Here is a 22,792-nt window from a genome sequence, read left to right as displayed (position 1 = left end):
CAAAATAATCATATTTGAACTGAGGACCCCCCAAAATAATCATATTTGAACTGAGGACCCCCCAAAATAATCATATTTGAACTGGGGACCCCCCAACATAATCTTATTAGAACTGAGGACCCCCCAAAATAATCATATTTGAACTGAGGACCCCCCAAAATAATCATATTTGAACTGGGGACCCCCCAAAATAATCTTATTTGAACTGGGGACCCCCCAAAATAATCTTATTTGAACTGGGGAGCCCCCAAAATAATCATATTTGAACTGGGGAGCCCCCAAAATAATCTTATTTGAACTGGGGAGCCCCCAAAATAATCATATTTGAACTGGGGAACCCCCATTTTGTTTAACTCTGTTCCACAGATAAATATTGTGAAAATAGCCGATCTTCAAGCGTTGTGAGGCGTTGTGATCTTGAAGATCGGCTATTTTCACAATTCTTGCCTCTTTCTTATATCATTTGACAATTTGGCCAATGTTTTATTGTATAGTTTGTTGATTACTTTTGATGCAGTAACGGTCTTTTCTTAATTTTTTTATTTTTTATTAAAACGTTTTTTTTCGTCACTTTATCATCTGGGGACCCCCCCAAAATCATGCGGGGGGTCCCGACCTACAGGTTTGCGAACCACTGCTTTACGCTATGTCTCATATTTATTGTGAAACATTCTGGACAACATTGAGCCAAATTCAAACCCCCAAAATCTCACGGGCGTCTCTGAAACCCAGACCCAGGGGCATAAATACACATAACAGACATACATAATAATAATAGACGTAATAGTAATAGACAAAAACAAACATAAATAGACATAAAGGTGACTTTTTGTTTACCGCAGAGCGTGGCGCTCCTCCAGGTGAGGATGACGTGCTGCTGGGCACACTCGCGGGCGTAGCTGGCCAGAGTGTCACACACGGCGCCCTGCCTCTGCTTGGGCCCGAGGCTACAGTACAGGTACAGGCAGGTGTCTACGTACGCCGCTGGGTCCACCTGAGCATCAGGGACACAGTAACGTTCAGACCATGGGTACAGTCGTATCAAACAACAACAGCAACACTACTACCAGTGGTGGAAAAAGTGCTCACATTTCTTACTTAAGTAAAAGTATCAATACTGCATTGAAGAAGTTTTCAAATGCATAAAAATCGTATGAAAATAGCAGATCTACAAGCTCACAATGCGACGCATTGTGAGCTTGTAGATCGGCTATTTTCAAATGGCCGAAACGCATATAGAGCTGAAGTGGTTAATGTATGAGCGCAGACAGAGAGAGAGAGAGAGAGATCTCCATTCATCACTCATTAACCAACATATCAAACTCTTCTTTCATTTCACCGCATGATAACACCTCACAACGCAAGGCAATAAAGCTCACGAGCAAATAAAGATTCAACGTTTTTCTGCGTCTTCTTCATCCGATTTTAATTGTGTTTGTTTAATTAGTTAATTCATTAATAGTTAATCTATCTATCTATTTCAATCAATTAAACTAAGCTTATTTGTGGTTGTTAATTAAAACGTTTTCCTTGCCTGTCACACCTGTAATCGTTGCAGACAATTGAAGCTGTCATGGTGCTTGCAGACTATGACCATGAACTTTTGACAGCTTTTAATGCCCAAGACTGGAAGAACCCTGATAAAAGCATGTGACTTCCTATACAGACATTAATAAACCTTATATAATTGACCGGGGTCCCCAGGGCTCTATACTTGGTCCGGACCTTTTTCCCCTCTACACCAAATCTCTTGAAAATAGCTCATCAAAAGCTCACAACGCGCCGCGCTACGCCATGTTGTGAGCTTGTAGATCCTACTTTTATATACAGTAGGTCCTACTGTACCATTCATGCAGTGGTGTAAAAAAAAAATGCCGATCTACAAGCTCACAATGTGTCGCGATGCGACGCATTGTGAGCTTGTAGATCTGCGATTTTCAAAAGATTTGTATACATTTTGAACTTGTGAAATGGGACATTCTGCATAATGAGTACTTTCTACTTTTGGTACTTTAAGTACATTTTGATACCAATACTTTTGTACTTTTACTCAAGTACATTTTGAATTCCGGATTTCACTTGTAACAGAGTATTTCTACATTGCAATATTGATACTTTTACTTGAGTAAAAAATTTGAATACTTTTTCCACCACTGCATTTAAGTATATATTTATGTATCACTGTCTGTACAGCATAGAGATATGCCATAGTGGAAAAACATTTATTTGACAATATTATGACAGTGAGTTGTGGCTGACCCGAGGGTGGCAGTGTCTGAAGGGGTCCTCCAGGAGTCGGTGACACATGGCCTCTGCCTGTCTGCGCAGCTCCACGTCTCCTGTGAGGTCGCAGCTGTGACCCAGCTCAGCTGCATCACTACAGCCCTGATGAAGACAAAAGAAACACTCACTTAACTATGTCACTTAACCACTTAAACCCTAATGACAGTTTTCCACCTAATTCCGCCTCTCCTTGGTTTCGATTGGTCGGTCGAAAAAAGTGACATTAATGAGTGCAATCCAAAATGTTAACTATTTTCTACTTGAGGCTAACAGAGCGCTCTGCCAAAGAACGCTGGATGCCAAGAACACTGAAATATGAGGCATGGCGGTGGGATGAGGAGAGCTCCTAGCACGTCTTTAAAACAGAAATGCATAACAGAAAGCCTCTGACAACAAAAACAAGATATGACACAGTCATATTATACCAGGTTGCTCTCTCCAGCGTCCCCGCACGGAACCAAATGGACCCGTGGTCCTGTACCCTTTCGCTCGCAGACTAACAAAAACAGCCAAAATGGCTGTAAATAGTAAATAGTTTATGAACGGAGCTAAATCAGTTTGTGTGCCTCAGTAAGGGCGTCTGTGCGTTGTCTTGTTTTTTTCTGGGTCGCTGTTGGAGGCGGCGCTGTGGGTCGTCTTTAGATCCCATATTCTGAGAGGACATTGAGCCCTCATTGGCTAAATGACCTGCCAATGAGGAAAAAGTCACGCAAAAGTCAGGACTAGCCAGTGTAGATGTAGACCAGGTTTTGCAACCTGGTAAAAATCTCTTTCTGTGGACACAGCCCCTATGACTGCAAAGCCAGAGACCATTAGCAAAAGACATTGCTAGGTACTAGCTAGCTGGATAAAAGCAAAGGCTCAAAATGGACTCATGTGCATCACACAGAAAGACTGCAGTAATTTTACAACCATCGAAGTTGCACAGAAGTGAATGAGTTCAGTGCAGTACCTCAGTCTGTTGGTCAGGTACTCTCCATGAATTTCCAAAGCTGGCAGCATACGGGGACACAGCTCCACTCATTGTGGTGAAATCATCTGTAGATTCCAGAAAAACAAACAGTGTAAGCCTCTGGGTGTACTGTACAGCATAATGTGTGCTTGTAGCAAAGCATGATAACATGAAACAATGAGGAAGGTTTTCCATGGGGCAATGAAGAACTGGTTAACCATTCCTCATTAACTAACATGAGTAAATGAGGGATAGTTGCAACTTTACAATAACGTCCCAATAACATATATAAACTATTAACACATACTTCACATAATTAATTAGTTTACCAATAGCTTATTCGTGGTCTAATAAATATGTATAAGGCAGTTTATAAATCACTAATGTATAGTTAACAAGTCATTAATAACTATTTAACTAACAGGGTGTGAGTGATCTATTAACCATCTATTAACCATCGGCACGTTTCACTGTTTTAGCGCTCCTTCAGCAGCTGCTGCTTCTAAATTTTGGCATGCGAGCGTGCGTGCGTCTCACCATCAGCGTTGTTGTTGTAGACTCCACACAGCCCCCTGGTGGCAGCCATGTGTTCAGCGGTCACTGTCAGGTAGACGGTGTTAGCCAGGTCAAACTTCACCCTGACCCCCAGACCACTCTCCACAAAGACAAAGTCCCCCAGCCAGTAGACACTTACTCCTGGATGAAACAAGACACCAAACAAAAAAACAAAAGCTCTGACTGTCTGTAAGTTACCAGTTGTACAAAGCAAGTCTGTGCTAAACGTCTTCTAGACGTGAGTTCTGTGGGTTCAATAGACAATTGATTGATTTATGTATGTATGAAAATGTGACACATAAGCATATACATAAGCTATCATATTACAAAGGGATGTGAAATGCTCAGCCCCTATATCCATCCATCCAGTACACTACATACACATATAATATACATCCATTCCAGAGATTCTGTGATGAGTGAAAAGTACCATTTTGGAAGAGTGGTTCTCCATGAGGGACAGGAAGGTTGTTGAGAGTTAAATTCCGGTGAAGGACTGAGACCAAGTCTAGACCCAGCATCATCCTGAGAGCCTGATGGGAGAAGAGTTACGCACACACACACGCACACACACACACACACACACACACACACACACACACACACACACCCATGCACACACATACAAACACGCACACACGCACACACACACAAATCATATGGTCAGATATTTGTATTGCATTGCCGTCAACACCCTAATGTAATGCAAAGTGAGTCACTTTCAGTGACAGAACAATGACAATGGATGTAATGCCAAGAAACAGAACACATTAGTAACCTAATGTTATGCAAATTGACAGAACAATGACCTGTAATGTAATGCCAATAAACAGGATAATGACCTAATGCAATGCAAGGTGACAGAACAATGAAACAGTGTAGACTGCAGACTGTAGCTGTTTCAGTGGTAGCTGTACTGTATGCAAGCTCCACAATAAACAACTTTGAATCAACACTAATACCATTTCACCATAGCAAATATAATGGACAAAATTAACATGCATTTTCATGCAAACCTCTGTATCTCAAGCTCTTTGGGGCTCACTAGTCCTGCATTAGTCAAAATCCCTCCATGGCTAAAGCTATGGGTCACATTTTAACCCTCCCCCACCCACCCCATAATTAACCCATTAAGACCGGGAACGCATCTGTCATTTTAGATTGCCGCGCTATGGACTTTGTAGATCTGTTATTTTTGAAAACGTGTGCAAATCTTTGAATATATATATTTTTTAAAGCAAAGATTTGTAAAATATTTTGTTTCCGGGTCAGGGACCCCCCCCTCCCCCTCCCTTCCCAGAAGCAAAGATTTGAGTTACACATTTTTGCCTTAAAAAATATTCAAAGATTTGCACACATTTTCACGATTTTCTTTCAAAAATAGCAGATCTACAAGCTCATAGCGCGGCACTCGGTGCCGCGCTATGAGCTTGTATATCTGCTATTTTTGAATAACCAAAAAATCCATTGCACTTACCTTGCTGCATTCCGCTCCGCCATCGCAGACGGTGCTGATGTAGACCGCCCAGGTTCCGTCCGTGGAGGAGGCCAGCAGGTAGGTGCAGCTGCCCTGGAAGTGGAAGTGCTTCCTGTCAAAGGAGCGATAGTGGGCCCCTCCCCAGCTCATGCAGGTGGCCGACGCCTGTGGAGCTCTGGTGCTCCCCAGCAGGCCCCCGCGTACCAGGGGGGAGGACTGGGAGTCTGTATAGAGAGGCAAACAACAGAGAAAGGGGTGAGATCAGTGTCTTTGTGCCATTCCCCAGAGATGCGGATAGCAGCATACTATCAGGGGATCTTGGTGCTATACCATGGAGACCCTCACACGCAGGAAAAAGGACAACAGGAGGTCTAAAAAATATGATAAATTAAGCTTTACAAGGAGGGAAGAGTGCAGAGAATTAAAACGAATGGACATTAAGACTGGGAACGCATCTGTCATTTTTTGATTTCTTTGGCTATTCAAAAATAGCAGAGCTACAAGCTCATAGCGTGGCACCGAGTGCCGCGCTATGAGCTTGTAGATCTGCTATATTTGAAAAATCGTGAAAATGAGTGCAAATCTTTGAATATATATATTTTTATTTGTCAAATATTTTGTTCCAGGGACCTCCAGAAGCAAAGATTTGAGTTACAAATGTTCGCTTTAAATATATATATATATATATATTCAAGGATTTGCAAAAATGTTCCAAGATTTTTCAAAAATAGCAGATCTACAAGCTTGCCCCCTACAGCACTGCTATGAGCTTGTAGATCTGCTATTTTTGAATAGCCGAAAGAAATCAAAAAATTACACAGATGCGTTCCCGGTCTTAATGGGTTAATAGAGGGGTTAACGTCCACCGATCCAAATGCGATCCAAATGCGATCCAATTCAAGTAGTCGATCCGGTGCAATATTTTCCATGTGGGAAAACTGCTATACGCCAAGAGGGAATCCCCCCCCTTGTCCAGGAGAGATATCAGGCTTTTTGCACAGTGTGTGTGAAGTTACATGCATGCTCACTGACCAGGCAGTAGGGTGTAGGTGCAGGACAAGCAGGTGTGGTCGGAGGCATTCCTCCAGCTGAGCCCCCAGAGGCTGCTACAGCACTGCTCCATGGCCATCAGAGAGGAGTTGTGGACCCCAGGAAACTCCTCGCAACTCCACGTGGAGAAACACTGTCCACGGACACCCACACCTGGATGGATGGAGGTGCAGCGATGGAGACATGGAGACAGGGTTAAGAAAAGGGTGGACACTGTAGGCTTTGCTGCTATAGATGGTTTCAACATGCTATTGTGTGATTAACATGGGGCCCAGGGACAAATGGACCCTTATGGGTCTGTATAACTCCCAGAATGTACAATAATATAAAAAAAAACATTCATGGTAGGCTAGCTAGTTACTAAAAGCTGTTTCTCTGAGAGTTTATGTTGTTTCACAATGGTTAGAAATACGTTTACAAATGGATGTTTATGAGAGTGATTTATCGTTGACAGTATGACGTCTTTGAACTAAATACACTTGGTAATGTCCTCTGGGGAACACACACAATAGGCTACTGCAATGAACCAGAGGCTTGGTTAGTTGGTTGGTGCCCTGGGCTTACCTTGTGAGCAGCGCGGGCCTCCCCAGCCCTCACAGCAACCTCGCACCGTCTTGTTCACTCGCTGAGTCTCCGTCTCTGGGGGTCTAAAGAAGACACACAGATCAGAGTGAGACCACACGACTCGGCTCTGTTGAACCCATTCAATCCGGGGACGCATCTGTGTCACTTAAAGATTGCTTTGGCTATTAAAAAATAGCAGATCTACAAGCTCGTACGAGCTTGTAGATCTGCTATTTTTGAAAAATCTTGAACCATTGAATGTATATATTTTTTAAGCGTACATTTCCAACTCAAATCTTTGCTTCATGGGGGTCCCTGGAACAAAACATTTTGAGACGGGGGTCTGCGGCCAAATACATGTCTAAAAATGTTTTCTAAATCCTAACAGTATGTTGCAATATGCAGTGGTGCTCCAACTTTTCCATGTCAAGGACCCCCAAAATGATATGTATTTGGCCTTGCGGACCCCCATCTCAAAATATGTTGTTCCAGGGACCACCCAGAAGCACAGATCGGAGTTAAAAATGTTCTCTTTAAAACATATATATATATTCAAAGATTTTGAGCATGAATATCTTCAATTTTTGAAAAGCCAAAGCAATCTTAAAATGACACAGATGCGTTCCCGGTCTTAATGGGCTAATTTTGAACATGTTGAAACAGTGGGATCGACCGAACCCGGGTTCACTTACTTGTACAGGTAGCAGGCCGCGCTGGGCCCCTGTTGTTTGTAATAGAGTGCGATGCCATCGTCTCCGCCGTGCTTGTGTCGCATTCTGTCCACATCTAGCCTCCAGTCCTGGGTGTTGTACCGGTACACCTCAGAACAGCTCACCTCCAGCTGCAGGCGCGGAGACAGGACTCGCTCCACTCTCTCCTCCTCCGTGTGTTCACACCAGTGTCTGGAGAACGGATTCAAACCAAGGCACATTTACACTAAATTATTAGTCGCTTATACGGTAAGTTTGTACACCAGTAGCAAATAATATTGGCACAGTAATAGCAACAATATAGCAACAATAGAGACTTGAGAGTACATTTAAAATAAAAATGTATAGAACATTTTTATTAATTTGTTAATATACATTTTATTATTATTATTATTATTATATTTAAAAGTATCCCTGACTAATAAGCCTTATATGCCTTAATAAATTATAATTGCCCTCTATAACTAAAAGTAAAAATGTAAAACACCTTAAATATTTTATCTATTTTAGAAACAGTTCATCTTTTACTCAACAGGGACAATGCCTGTCGCAAGTTGATGATGTCATTTGTCTATGTGTGGTCCAGCCCAATGGAATGTATGGAATGCATGTGCAAATAAAACATTTAAAATATTGATTTGATGAGGAAGTATTAATACCTTAGGAAGTATTAAGTTGGTATTATCATGACCAGAGAAGGAAAATAAATGACCCCATGTAGGTGTATTAATCTGTATCTATCTATCTCACTATCTTCATCTCATCTTGTCCGGTCTTTCTCTTTCTTTATTATCTTCTGTGTCGCTCCCTTCACTGTGAAGCTGAATTTATTTAGCGGACGGTGTCTATTTTCAACAATAACTGATTTTCAAGTTAACAAGCTTGTCCACAAGGAACACTAACTGTCACTATTTATGCTATCTATGCAATAGCATAAATATTTCACGGCAAAATAACCAATCTATAAGCTCAATGCAATTGGTTGGTTGTGTTGTATCTGCTTTCTTTGTGCAATTTGATGAACATTTTTGCATATTTTAGAACATTTTAGAGACGCCAGTTTGGAAGTGGTAATAAAAGAAGAGGCCATTAAGTACTGCTTGAACCCATCCAATGTATACATACCCCATTCCCATGACCATGTGCAGTCCCAGCAGAGACAGTAGCACAGTCAGTGCCTCCATGGTCTGCCCTCTGGAATGTTGCCCGATTAAACTTCCAGGAAAGAGGGATAAAACCATGAGCATCAGGTACAGTTGTAACATAGCAGTACAGAGAGTGTTATACTATACGAGTGTTGTACTATCTCGTAATTTTTAACCAAGCAAGCTAGCATATTCATTTGTAATCCATTCTTGCTCAAGTATGAGGTATAACCTCATAATACAATAATAATTAAAAATGTATAATCAAGGAGAATTCAAGCGTTTTAAAAAAATCACTAGTTGGTAACATTTTCAATATCCTAATACTATATAATATTTAATAACAATACATTGGAAAACGTTATAGTATAAATATTTATAAATAGATCAATTAGTAGAGTACAGCTTCATGAGATGCAATTAGTTTTGCTAAGAGCAAGCAGAGCAAGACACTTTAGACAACATTAGGAAAATAAAAATCTGCACATCAAATAAGTAAAACAGAAAATGCTATTCGGAAAGAACAATAATAGTCAAATCAAGAAAACTTTGTAAAAACATGACTTAAAGCAAATATTTCAAAATGAAAGTTTAAAACCGACAATAGAAGGAACGTGTCTTATCACGTTAACTCCTCGATGTTCAGTAGCATTTACTAAACTCACCCCTCTCTTATCATCTATAGCTACTTTGTTTGATGGTGAGCTATTTAAAGAGTTTTCTTACAGGAGTGAACTGGTCCACAGTAACCTTCTGGTTGTATTCTAGGATAGAATTTCTAGACGTATTGCATGTCATTCCTCCTCTCTGAACTCATTCTACTCTAAATAAATACACAGCAAAAAAGAAAAATGTCCTTACCAATGAATTGCCTTCAGATGGATCTGAAAGCAGGCTCTGAGGAATCCTTTAACTTGTTATGTTCTTTTTATTTTACCTTCTATCGTTTTATTTGTTGTTGTTCTGTTGTGATATATTCCTCAGTGTGGTGATATGTTGCCATATAGGGAGACGGTAGACCCTATTGCTGGCTTTTAAACGTGGGGTGCGATTCCCGGGATATAAAGTGCCATCTGAGGCCCTAGCCATTGGCGACCAGGCCCAAGGTCACAGCTGCGAGCGATGCCATTGGTCACTGGACCTATGACACATCTTCTAGCCTCGCCCCACCAAAAAGTAAAGAAGTCTTTAGTTGAAGAAGCCCTTGGGGGGGCTGTGTGTGTGTGTGTGTGTGTGTGTGTGTGTGTGTGTGTGTGTGTGTGTGTGTGTGTGTGTGTGTGTGTGTGTGTGTGTGTGTGTGTGTGTGTGTGTGTGTGTGTGTGTGTGTATGCACCTGCATCTGTTGTGATTCGCAACGTATTTGTGCGCATGTCTGTCAGTTTGCATCTGTGTGGGCATGTTTGTCAATGCCCATCTCTACATTTGCATGTCTGCCTCCCTGTGTGTTTGACTGTGTGTGTGTGTGTGTGTGTGTGTGTGTGTGTGTGTGTGTGTGTGTGTGTGTGTGTGTGTGTGTGTGTGTGTGTGTGTGTGTGTGTGTGTGTGTGTGTGTGTGTGTGTTTGTTTGATTAATTGATTGACTGATTTTTTTGACTGATTGGTTGACAATTTTATTGACAAGAATACACATACATGAACATTTATTTGTACATATCTGTCAAAAGGATAAAACACAAAAAAAGCATGAGAGGTTATTTTTTACAGCGGTCCTTTGCGTGAAAATGTGTGTGTAAACTGAGTACTGTGTGTTTGGGGGGTAGCAGAGACATACAGATTTATTTTATTAATAATAAATACATTCATACAATTTCAACGTACTGTAGTAGACAACTATCATAGCAGAATAAAAAGGGTACTGTAAATCAAACCTGTTACAACTCTATTCTTTTGAAAATAGCAGATCTACAAGCTCACAATGTGTCGCATCTTAACGCATTGTAAGCTTGTAGATCTGCTATTTTAAAATGGCCGAAATATTTATAGGGCTGAAGTGTGTTTTGTAATAATAATCAAAATCTACAAAGTAACAAGTAACTAAAGTTTTCATAGAATTGTAGTGGAGTAAAAGTATATTTTTTTCCTCTGAGATGTAGTGGGGTAGAAGAAAAAGTATTGAAAATGATAAATACTGAAGAAAGTAAAAAAAACACCTCAAAATTGCACATAAGTGCAGTACTTGAGTACATGTACTTAGTTACTTTACACCACTGGTGCTGGAGAGAGAGGTAAGGGTAGGAGAGAGTGAAGTGGCTTCACCCCTCGGGATGAAGAGATGTTTGTTGGAGCCTAATCCTATAAAGAGAGGCGTTTCGGGAAGGGTGGTGGGGAGTTTATTTAATGAAGCATGTCAATAGACACGGGGCCAAGGGGGGGCCTTTCAGACTCACCCAATATCCCACATGTAACCTCCCGACCCTGGGCTCAAACACAGCTGTCACCACAGTACAACTTGAACTGATTCGGGAGCGACATAAAGGAGTCGCCGGTGTCGTCACAAAGCGTTGGCTATTGTGTCATGAGAAGTGGGCAGTGGTGTAAAGTAACTAAGTACATTTACTCAAGAACTTTTTTTGTACAATTTTGAGGAACTTTCCAATTTGCAATACTTTTACTTTTACTCCACTACATCTCAGAGGCAAATATTATACTTTTACTCCAATACAATTATTTTAAAACTTTAGTTACAAGTTACTAGATTTTGATTATTATTACAAAACACACATTACCCACTTCAGCCCTATATATATTTTGGCCATTTGAAAATAGCCGATCTACAAGCTCACAATGCGTCGCGATGCGACGCATTCTGAGCTTCTAGATCTGCTATTTTCAAAAGATTTTAATACATTTTATATGTACACTTGAAAACTTGTGAAATGGGACATTCTGCATAAAGATATTTGTACTTTTACTCAAGTCAATTTTGAATTCCGGACTTTTACTTGTAACAAGAGTATTTCTACATTACAGCATTGATATTTCTACTTAAGTAAAACATGTGAGTACTTCTCCCACCACTGGTCATGAGAAGTGGGAGGTTGCTGTGGAGTGGTGTGGATTACAAAGGTCATATGTCATCAATGACCTCTCCTTCCCTTTTTCCTTCTAGGGCTGGCTTGTCTCTCCTAAACCGTCTGAACTTGGTAAACTAATACTTAGTTGACTGGGGTCAGCTCTGTACTTGGACTGAACTTTACTGAAAATAGCTAGGTTTTAAGTGGTTAATGGTGTGATGTTAGCCATTTGTTAAAGAAGACATAGTGACTGTACAATATTGAGTCACTGAGTAAAGAATTAGTCACATTTGCTGGTAAAAGGCAGGGGGGAAAAAGAGAAAGAGAGCGTGAGAAGAGGCAGATTGTGAGAAGATTGTCCGCTCAGAGATCCAGACCAGCTCAGCAAGGAGAAAGAAAATCTCCAACCCTCATCATCTCCTGTGCCTTTCAGCAAGGCAGACTACCATCTCGGTAGCACTTGCTATGCATCCTATGTGTATAACGCATCATGAACATACTTATAATGCATTATAATCTGCTCATAACCCTGTATAATCAGATTTATAAGAGCTCATAAATACTCATAATGCTTTATAACCATAACCATAACACATTATAAAGCTTGTTATAATGACTTATAAGTTCAAGTATAAATACATTGTATTAAGCTTATAACACTTGATGATTACAGTTATAAATATTCATAACAACGTATAATGCAATCATAACACATTATACAGCATGTTATAATGACTTATAATGTGAAGTATTATAATACTTCATAATTGCTACCCACTTGGTAACACTATAGCTATGCAACCCAAAATGTATTCTCATAGTTATAATCCATTATAATTAATCCTTTATTATCACTGTTATAATGCGTTATAATCACAGTTATAATGCATTATAAGTGATAATAAGGCATTATAACAGTGATTAAAATGCGTTATGACAGTGAGTATAAGGCATTTTAGACGTTATAATACAGCATTATTAAATGATCAGAAAGTAACAAATGGCCACTTATAATAACTTATGATCATAGTTTAATGCATTATAACAGTAATCATAATCAGTAATCATAATGCATTATAACAGTGATTTAAAGGCAATAAAAATTTCATAATACCACCTTATAAAATGATCATAATGTCACAAATGTTCACTTTATAATAACTTATAATCACAGTATAACGCCTTATAAGTGATAAGGCATTATAAACTTGATAATGAAGCCTTATAAAATGATCATAAAGTAACAAATGACCACTTATAATAACTTATAATCGTAGTATAATGCATTATAATAATGCATTATAATGGTTATGACACATTATAACAGTGATAATAAAGCATTATCAATTGATTATAATGGATTATAACTATGAGAATTAATTTGGGATGCATAGCAACTGTTACCAATTTGCCAGCAATTATGAAGTATTATAACACTTGATACTTATAAGTCATTATAAAAGGCCTTATAATGTCTTATGGTTATGGTTATAAAGCATTATGAGTATTTATGAGCTCTTATAGATATGATTATACAGGGTTATGAGCAGATTATAATGCCTTATAAGTATGTTCATGATGCGTTATACACATAGGATGCATAGCAAGTGCTACCAATATCTCTTTTCATATGAAGGGTATCACAGAACCTTTAACCTGGAAGACCCAGAAGGCCTGTGAAAGTTTTGTTGTTGTTGTTTTGGTTTCCACTATAATCAGAACCAGTGAGGTATTTCATGAATAAAACTAATACAACAATCAAAAATAGCTGATCTACAAGCTCACAACTGAGCTTGTGATCCAGCTATATTTGTGAGCCAGCTATTTTAGCGGTTTGACAAGTTCTCATATCTCAAGGTACTACCTCCTGTGCAGTGGCCAGGGCCAATTAGTTCCTGAGAACCTTATCTGAAACCAAGCGGTAGCGTATGGAAACAAATCCAGAACCTGTGAAGTATTTCATTGCATGGTGTCGGCAGACTCGGCACGCTTATTTCTTGTAGTTGAAATGAGCCAATAGACTAACTGCATGTTTCAAGGTTCAAGGGTATTAGCGTTTCCCAAGCTTATCATTATTTTCCCCTGGCCCGATCGTTCATATGCCTGATTGTCTGGGGGAAGAAGCTATTTCGCAATACACTGCCAGTGGCTCTGAAGCTATGAAGCCAATTTCCCTTTGGTAGCATCGGATACAGTCTGTGGTTAGAGTGGCTAGAATCTTTGATAAGCCTGCGTGAGCTTTGCTGACACAATGTCCAGTGTGTACTGCTTTAAGTCCTACAGTCTGCACTGTAGAACACTGATTATGATGGTTAATCAATTGTACAATTATAAAGGTGGAGAGATTGTAATTAGCCAGGCAAGGTTGCTTTCTTAGTATTTTTAAATTTGTAATCATATCAGAAAGACAAAGAAACTATTATAGTCCCTCTGACCTTCATCAGTACAAATGCATAGTGTATGATAATGTGACTCAGGTCATTCTAGAAACATAGGATGTGTCAAGTCAACACAGGTGCCTTTGTTGTATCCTTATATTGATGCTTAATTGTAAATAAGAGTGAAAAGTGTTTCAGGCAGAACAGCAGTGACCACCCCAAAATATTTGCGATGAGAATTTGATGCTACACCCCGATCATAATCAGTAGAAATTAAAGGATAACGGTGATCCATGATGCAAAGGATTCATTACAAGTTGTGCAACTGTCCCAGGGCCCAGAATGTGGTGCTACACCCCTGATCATAATCATTAGAAATTAAAGGATAAAGGTCATCCATGATGCAAAGGATTTATTACAAGTTGTGAAACATTAATGTCAGCCTATTGTCCCGTACTTACAGTATTGTCCTTGAGAACATAATTATCATGATTACATAAGGCTGAATGTTCCTCATACATTAGTTATGTCTTCATTAACCTTTAGTTGTCCGGGGCAAATCATTGTGTGCAATGCCATGCGACACGTTGTGAGCTTGTAGATTGGCTATTTTCCTTAACAGTAGCTTTCCCTATTCAATTTTATTTTCCATATTTTCACTATAGCTCATACATGGGCAACTGGCGGCCCGGGGGCCACATGCGGCCCCCACCTGCACTTAATGTGGCCCGCAGGTTAATATCAGAATACTGATATATTATTAATTTCAGCTGTTACTATTCCAAACATGACCCACTTAAATTACTTCAGTCTATAATAGTAGCTTAAATGACAGACTAGAATAAAAAATCTATTGTCTTTTTTTATTTCCAATGTATTTGTATTTAAGTTCATAAAGTTAGCATAAGTATTAACTAAATGCATTTGAAATTAAATAAAAATGTAACTTTTCAGGATTCCAATTAAAAAATAGCAAAAACAAATTCAGGATTCCAATAAAAAATTAGCAAAAATAGCAGATCCACAACCTCAGCGTGTCGCGTCGCAGTGCTTGAGCTTGTAGATCGTCTATTTTTGGTACTTTTGTGTGACATAGAATGGCCCGACAGTATATGCAATGTGGCCCTCTGGAGTGAGTGTGGAAATATAGTGGCCCTCTCCATCACCCCTGCTATAGCTAGTGTTTTCCTGAGACATAAAAATCATCTAAAAGATTGTTTAGATTCTAAATCATCCACTTCCAATTACAACACTCCTCAAAGGGATTCACATTTGGCTCTGTCCCCATCATGTTTGTACTGAAAAGATTCCTGCCTGACATTCACAGTCTGTCTCAAGCCAGGATAAAGATTTGACCTATTTTATAAATGACTGCGCAATACTTTTAGGACCCAGACAAACACAATCGCCATGCTTACACTGAACCTGGTGGACAAATGATCAGTTATTTCATCATATTTACGACCAATAGCTGGCCAATCACCATTGGTCACCAAGTAGGAGGTCAAATATAAGCTGCAGTGCATTGTTTCCTGCTCTATTGCTCAAGGGAGGAATATTGTAGGCTACTGCTCTCACCTGGAGCTGTGCTGCGCAGGCAGGGGACAATCAACATTGTTTCACAAAGGGACTGAAGCAAGAAGGTGCTTCAGTGTTTGAAGTGAATACCACAGGTAGAGTACCTGCATTTGTTTCTTTGTTGTGGATGCAGAGATGCCAGGGACTAATTCATAGTAATACTAATACAAATGATACTGTTGGATAAAGATTTATTTTTGACCACTTTAACCCTAGTATCCCAACTTTAGGCATGATGTCATTATAAGAAGGGGAGATTTAGATCTTTGGTGGTTAAGTGGTTAATCAAAGTGAAAGGCAATGGGAAAACAAACAAATATACATAGCAATATGGCACCTGAGCATGGGATAGATAACTGTAGAACTTTGAAACAGAGGTGGGAGATAAGGAGAAAGCCCTTAGCCCACCCCTTGTAGCAAAGGTTGATATATACTGTGCTGTGATCTATGTGAAGGAAATGCAATTATACATAAAAAACTGGTGTAAAAAAAGAGAGGGAGGAATAAGGAATAATTTTCCAGCTGTGGACAGGGATGAGGAAAACAACTGCACTGGACTACTTTATTCAATTTACTGAGATGCATTAAGATTCTGCATGTTTTGTATTGTGTAGAAGCGAAGAGGGAAAGTGAGGAGTATTTTTCTTATATAGTGCAATCTGATTTGTGTGGATCAGCATGTATATGCTGTATGTTGCGGAGCTCTACTTTCTAGAAATATTACTGAATCTGTGATTACAAGACACATTTGGTTCATTTTGTATTCTTTTTTAATTGAGAATATGTGTGTAGGCTGCTCTGCTCTGTCATAAAAGAGATCTTGTATCCCTCATTCTTAATTTTACATATGATTTGTTGCTAGACTGTACAAGTATTGTCCAGATACTCGCTGTTGAAGGCACTATATACATTATATTCAGTCTCATATCCACTGTTGATAGTCTGTACATTTATCCACTCATAAGCAATAGATGATACATGAATAATTTACTGGTGATACATTGTACATTTATACTTACAGTATATCTATTGATAGAACATACATTATGTTAACTCATACAGATCCAGTGCATGTCTAGTGTCAGACTCTATAAGGCCTTGTTTTATTACATTGTCATTTAATCTTGAAGGTCATCAAATCAGTTTGAATTAACGCTAATTAATCTCACAAATTAACGCTAATTAATCACACAAAATAAATGCGAGGACCTTTATCTCTTGTCACTCTACTCTAACATGTACTGTACATGTAACCTGTGTTTCACATTTACTGCTGTTGCTGCTATGAATGACCTGAATTTGCCCACAGAGTTCAATAAAGGTGTATCTTATCTTATTCTTATCATTGTGTTTCAGCAACTCCAGCCATGAGGCTCCTCTGTCTTGTACTCCTGGTCTCCCTGGGTCTGTGTGCCGCCTCCAGAGCACGAGAGTGGGCTCACCACGGCGCCTCCATGTTCGCTGACCTCAGTGTCCATGAGATGAAAGCGGTACGCTCCTACCTCCATGGCCTTCCGGAGCTGGGGCTGACCGACGCCCGTAGCATGACCCTGGAGAAAAACAGCATCCTACTGATGGAGCTCCATCTGCCCAGGAAGCACGAAGCCCTAAAGGCCCTGGACCGCGGACAGGCCAAACCCCAGCGAAAGGCCCGGGTGGTGGTCCAGTTCGGGAATCAAGCCGAGCCCAACATCACGGAGTACGTCGTCAGTCCTCTGCCGTACCCCAGGGCCCACGAGGTCAAGGTGTTCAAGGGGAACAGGCCTGTCGGATTCGAGTCGCGACCTATCACCGCCACAGAGTATCATCACATGAACAAACTCCTGGAGAAGATCGCGACCGTGGCTCACAAGCTGCTGTTTGAGACCACCGGAGGGTTTTCGTTCACAAACTGCACCGACCGCTGCCTGACCTTCTCCGACATAGCCCCTCGCGGCCTGGGCCCCGGGGAGAGGAGGTCCTGGGTGATGCTGCAGAAATTCGTGGAGGGCTATTTCATCCACCCGGTGGGGTTTGAGGTTCTGATCAACCACAAAGACCTGGACCCGGGGACGTGGACCGTCGACAAGGTCTGGTACAACGGCCAGTACTTTGACAGCGTGGAGGAGCTGGTGAGAAGATACGACCTGGGAGACGTGGAGAAGGTCAAGCTGCCCGACCACGACGATAACGACCTCTACTCCACCTACATCCCCCGCGGCGACAGCAACACGGCCTCGAACATCCACGGTCCGAAGCTCGTAGAGCCTCAAGGGCCGCGATATCACGTCGACAAAAACTTCGTCGAATACGCCGGATGGTCGTTCGCCTACCGCGTGCGGTCGTCGGCCGGGCTGCAAATCTTTGACCTTCGTTTTAATGGGGAAAGGATCGCTTACGAGATCGGCCTCCAAGAAGCGGTGGCCTTCTATTCTGGAGATACGCCTGCTGCCATGCAAACAAAGTACATTGACGCCGGCTGGGCCATGGGTACCTCTAGCTACGAGCTGGCACCCGGGATTGACTGCCCTGAAATCGCCAAATTCATAGACTTATACCACTACTATGACACGGACAAACCCGTGCACCACAGAAATGCACTGTGTGTTTTTGAGATGACAACAGCGTCGCCCCTCAGGAGGCATTTCAATTCGAACTTCAAAGGGGGATACAACTTCTACGGGGGACTGGAGAACACCGTACTGGTGGTGCGGACAACCTCCACGGTTTACAACTACGATTACATCTGGGACTTCCACTTCTACCAGAACGGGGTGATGGAGTCAAAAGTCAGCGCCACAGGGTACATCCATGCCACGTTCTTCACACCTAATGGACTTAACTATGGCACCAAGGTGTATAACTATGTGCTGGGGAACCTCCACACACATCTTATTCATTATAAAGTGGACCTGGATATTGCTGGTGAGTAGTACTGTACATTCGGTTGCTTTTTATATAGAGTGCTTGTGCCGTTAATGGTATTGATTGACTACCATTAAAAGCATGCAGTAAAAGCAATACCTACTGTATTTGCAACAACAATATTTTTCATATAACCCATTGAGGATAGAAAATGACAACAAGCTTTTTGCCATTGGCATCTTTAAATGAACCGTATCATCCCTATTCTGGGATGAACATTCAGCGAAAATAGCAGACCTACAAGCTCACAAAGCGTCGTAACGTGACACGTATTGACCACGTAGATCGGCTATTTCTGGCGAAGAGATTTGGTGAAAAGGAAAAACTACGAGGGGACAGGGAAGTATAGACCCCTGGCAGACAGTGGTTAATAACGGGATAACATTTTCCTATCAGATAGAATCCTATCATCTCTAATGTTTGTGTTTGTTATTATTAAAATAAGTGGCGAGGGTGTGATAGGGCAAAGGAGACATTTATTGTTAGGGCAAGGGAAAGAACACAAACAAGGTTCCACTGGCTTGTGCTAGTGACATTGCAGATAAGCTGGCATTCTGTACTTTAAACCATCATTACAAAGTGTCAGCCCCTTGTGTTAAATCAAGTGTTGAAATTGGGCAGTGAAATGTAAAAAAAATATATATATAATTTACTTTCTATCCTAAGGCTAAGTAAAATTGGTAAGAGGTTTTCTGCCAAAAAGAGTACAGGACAGGTTTAGGGTCAAGTTTAATTCAAGCAAATCATATGAATAGGGCTTTCACACTTCACACTTTCACACTTTTCACAAAGTTTGAGCCTTTTGTAGCGACGAACAGGGTACATTTGTTGAACTGAAAATGTGAACTCATTCCAACTGAGGTGAAATTTGAAAGATGTGCTTGAGTAAATGTATTTCTTTATCTCAATATTAACTAGAACTTGACACACGTTTTCATTTTGTGTTGTGACTCAGGTCGGGAGAACAGCTTTGAGTCAATAAATCTGAAATACGTCAACTTCACCAATCCCTGGAGCCCGGAGCATTCCGTGGTCCAATCACAACTCCACAGGACACAGCACAAGACGGAGCGCTCTGCTGCTTTCCGCTTTGGAAAGAAGTTCCCTCGCTACGTGCACTTTTACAACCCCAATGACAAAAACAAGTGGGGCCACCAGAAGGGATATCGCATCCAGTTCAACTCCCATGGTCACAGTGTGTTACCAAAGGGCTGGAGAGAGGAGAATGGCATAAGCTGGTCCAGGTAAATAAAATAAAAACCTACCCCTCTTAATATATTGTATAAAACAGCATACGTACATATGCGTATGTGTGCATGCGTGTGTGTGTGTGTGTGTGTGTGCGCGTGCGCGTATATGCCTTTGCCTGATCCATCAAAATGATTGATTGTCTCAATCAACGCAGGTATCCTCTGGCTGTGACTCGTCATAAAGACAGTGAGCTCACCAGCAGTAGCATTTACGCCCAGAATGACCCATGGGAGCCAGCCGTGTCCTTTGAGGATTACATCCGCAACAATGAAGATATCGTCAATCAGGTAGCGCCTTTGTAACAGACGTGACGTGACAGTGCACAACGCTCATTGGCCTTGTGATGATAGTGATGTAGCTGAAACTGTGTCTGTCCAGTTGAAATGCTAGGTTGGGAAGGGTACTTTCACGTATTCAGACTCTATAGACTAGTCACTAGAACAAAGTGAATAATTTTAAAGCAAGGATCACAAAATGCTTACTGCAAAGTGTGCCCTGGTAAGCACACTTAATGCTGCATAGTTAGTTAGCATTGAAGTTATTTTTTTCTCCCACTGGTATTTTCTTTAACTGACTTCTGAGAAAAACTCTATGTTTAATATATTTGATGCAAACTCTATTGTAGGGCTGTCACACTAACCCCAACATTGCAATGCAATACTATTGACAAGCCAACTGCAGGAGATAGCAAGCAACTTCTAAATTCACTTGTTTTCTTTTTTCATGAGGCTCGACCCTTCTCGTTTTACACCTCAATACATGTGTATTGAATGCCATTGTTTCTATTGGGAATGAAAAAGGACAGCCAGACAATTTACATGATGTGGCAATATGCGTCAAACAATGAAGCTTACGTATATGCGGCTGCCAGACTCCTGACTGTCACCTGCAAGCGGGATCACATCACCAATCACCCCCTATATTGGCCAGATTCCAAGCTGACTTTAACATTTTATTATGATTTTTTAAAGCTCTAAATGGTCTTGCACCAACCTACAGTACATTTGTGAATCATTTTGTCCCCTCAACAACCCTAGGCCACTGAGATCCTCAAATCAGAGGCTTCTCGGGGTCCCACGAACCCGCCTCAATAGGGCGATCGAGCCTTCTCTGTAGCTGGACCAAAAAGCCATCCACTTCCTGTCCGATCTGCCCCTTCTCTCGACACTTTTAAATCTAGACACACCTCTCCCTGTGACTTTAATATATATAATATTCCATCCTCCTTTAGTAACACATTATGCGTTGTTGTTTTCTCTAATAAATTAAATGAAAATCAACTCAGTGAAGAGAAGATGGTGCACTGTGATATGTAAGAAAACTATACATTGTATTGACTGAAGCCTATACGCTATGCAAAAGAACCAACATGTTTGCTTTTCTGTGTGTGTAGGACCTGGTAGCCTGGGTGACAGTAGGATTCCTACATGTACCTCACTCAGAAGACATCCCTAACACCGCAACGCCGGGCAACGCTGTGGGCTTCTTCCTGCGACCTTTCAACTTCTTTGATGAGGACCCCTCACTGGCATCCAAGAGCACCATCATTGTTCGACCGGACCAGGACGGCAAACCCAAGGTGCAGAGATGGACGCCAGAGGTTGTGGGTCACTGTGTGTCAGACAAGCCTTTCTTCTACAATGGCACCTACACAGGAGTATAAAGGGTGCTTTTACACAATCAAGGCCATCTGAGCTGGGTTCATAACACATAACACATAACACTGATAGAGAATATAGATTAGGGCGGGCATCCATTAAATTTCAACCCATGTGCATCATAAAAAACGAGAGATCATTTAACAGCACTCCCGGATATGGCAATTGTTCACATCAGAAGTTCTTAACGTCTGAAATTCCACTTCATTTACCCTTAAATGCAAATAGCTACAAGATGGAACCCCAATCTCGAATAGCTGCTGAGATTTTAGAAATCGATAAGCTCACTTTTAGTCTCAGGTTTGAAGGAATGTCTTTGAGATTGATTGATTGATTATAAATGTGAGAGAAGTAAAAGCCAGGTCTGTCAAGATTATCCAGGCAATTATTGGCTTCTGTTTATAGCACGGTACTTAGCCACATGTTAGTTGTGCACATCTGTGTGTGTGTGTGTGTGTGTGTGTGTGTGTGTGTGTGTGTGTGTGTGTGTGTGTGTGTGTGTGTGTGTGTGTGTGTGTGTGTGTGTGTGTGTGTGTGTACACACACACAAATGTATATACCATATATATATCGAGAGAAAGATAGAGAGAGGGAGAGAAAGAGAGAGAGATAGTTCATGAATTGAAAAGTTAATGAAAATTAGATAGGAGGAAAGACACTGGGAAACTAAAAAAGGGAAATTATCTTTTTATTATATTTTGTTTGTATTTTTTTCATCTCATTGTTCATGAGTGATATTACCATTGTACCTTCTCATTATAATTTTTATATTGTATATAAGATGATGTCTGGCAACTTATGTTATGTTCTTTTCTATTTTGTCTGTACTGAAATTAAAATGTAATAAAATACAAGTGTTAAAAAAAGAAAGTCCATTTACTTCACTTTGAATTGAATGAATTAACAAAGTCAATTGAACCCAGGCAATGGACCATTTGTCCAGTATTTAAAAACAGAATAGAAGAATAGAAGAGAAAGAATGTTCTCTTCTATTTCTAGTACTGTACATTATACAGTAGTTTGGGTTTAGCAGTTAGTTTACTACTAGACAGCATTGCCCTAATGGCTGATTGTCTATCATATAGCACTCCAGTTGACAATGAATGACTTTACTGTACTGCACTGTAACTTTAGTGAATGTATAACCAGCTTAGTTTAGTCAGCCCTGTAGCGACATTGGTGTTGTATTTGTTAGGATTATTATTATTACGGTTGCCTTTAGGCAATATAAAAATTGCCATACTCTGTCTGTAGTCAATTACAAAGTCCATCA

General features: G+C 40.6%; 2 protein-coding genes across 2 annotated transcripts in view; one reads left to right on the top strand and one right to left on the bottom strand.

Annotated features, from left to right (window-relative positions):
* Positions 1-8,775, bottom strand: part of sspo (SCO-spondin) — a gene marked incomplete at both ends in the record, with an annotated part of 126,697 nt that extends 117,922 nt beyond the window's left edge. Inside the window, 10 exons of the mRNA XM_080417392.1 lie at positions 838-994; positions 2,260-2,385; positions 3,236-3,321; positions 3,773-3,931; positions 4,221-4,323; positions 5,268-5,491; positions 6,300-6,470; positions 6,882-6,964; positions 7,574-7,783; positions 8,717-8,775. Coding sequence (XP_080273518.1) covers positions 838-994; positions 2,260-2,385; positions 3,236-3,321; positions 3,773-3,931; positions 4,221-4,323; positions 5,268-5,491; positions 6,300-6,470; positions 6,882-6,964; positions 7,574-7,783; positions 8,717-8,775 — 1,378 coding nt within the window. The remainder of the gene's footprint in view (positions 1-837; positions 995-2,259; positions 2,386-3,235; positions 3,322-3,772; positions 3,932-4,220; positions 4,324-5,267; positions 5,492-6,299; positions 6,471-6,881; positions 6,965-7,573; positions 7,784-8,716) is intronic.
* An 8,298-nt stretch (positions 8,776-17,073) lies between these two features.
* aoc1 (amine oxidase copper containing 1) lies at positions 17,074-21,524 on the top strand (the record flags this gene model as incomplete). Its single annotated transcript, XM_080417666.1, has 4 exons — positions 17,074-18,610; positions 19,566-19,854; positions 20,016-20,148; positions 21,255-21,524. The coding sequence occupies 4 exons, from the start codon at positions 17,074-17,076 to the stop codon at positions 21,522-21,524; spliced, it is 2,229 nt and encodes a 742-aa protein (XP_080273792.1).
* Between the last annotated feature and the right edge of the window lie 1,268 nt (positions 21,525-22,792).

The sequence above is a fragment of the Gymnoscopelus braueri genome (genome assembly GCF_963280865.1).
Source record: "Gymnoscopelus braueri genome assembly, chromosome: 21".
Lineage (NCBI taxonomy): Eukaryota > Metazoa > Chordata > Actinopteri > Myctophiformes > Myctophidae > Gymnoscopelus > Gymnoscopelus braueri.
This window is presented reverse-complemented; position numbering and strand designations above follow the sequence as displayed.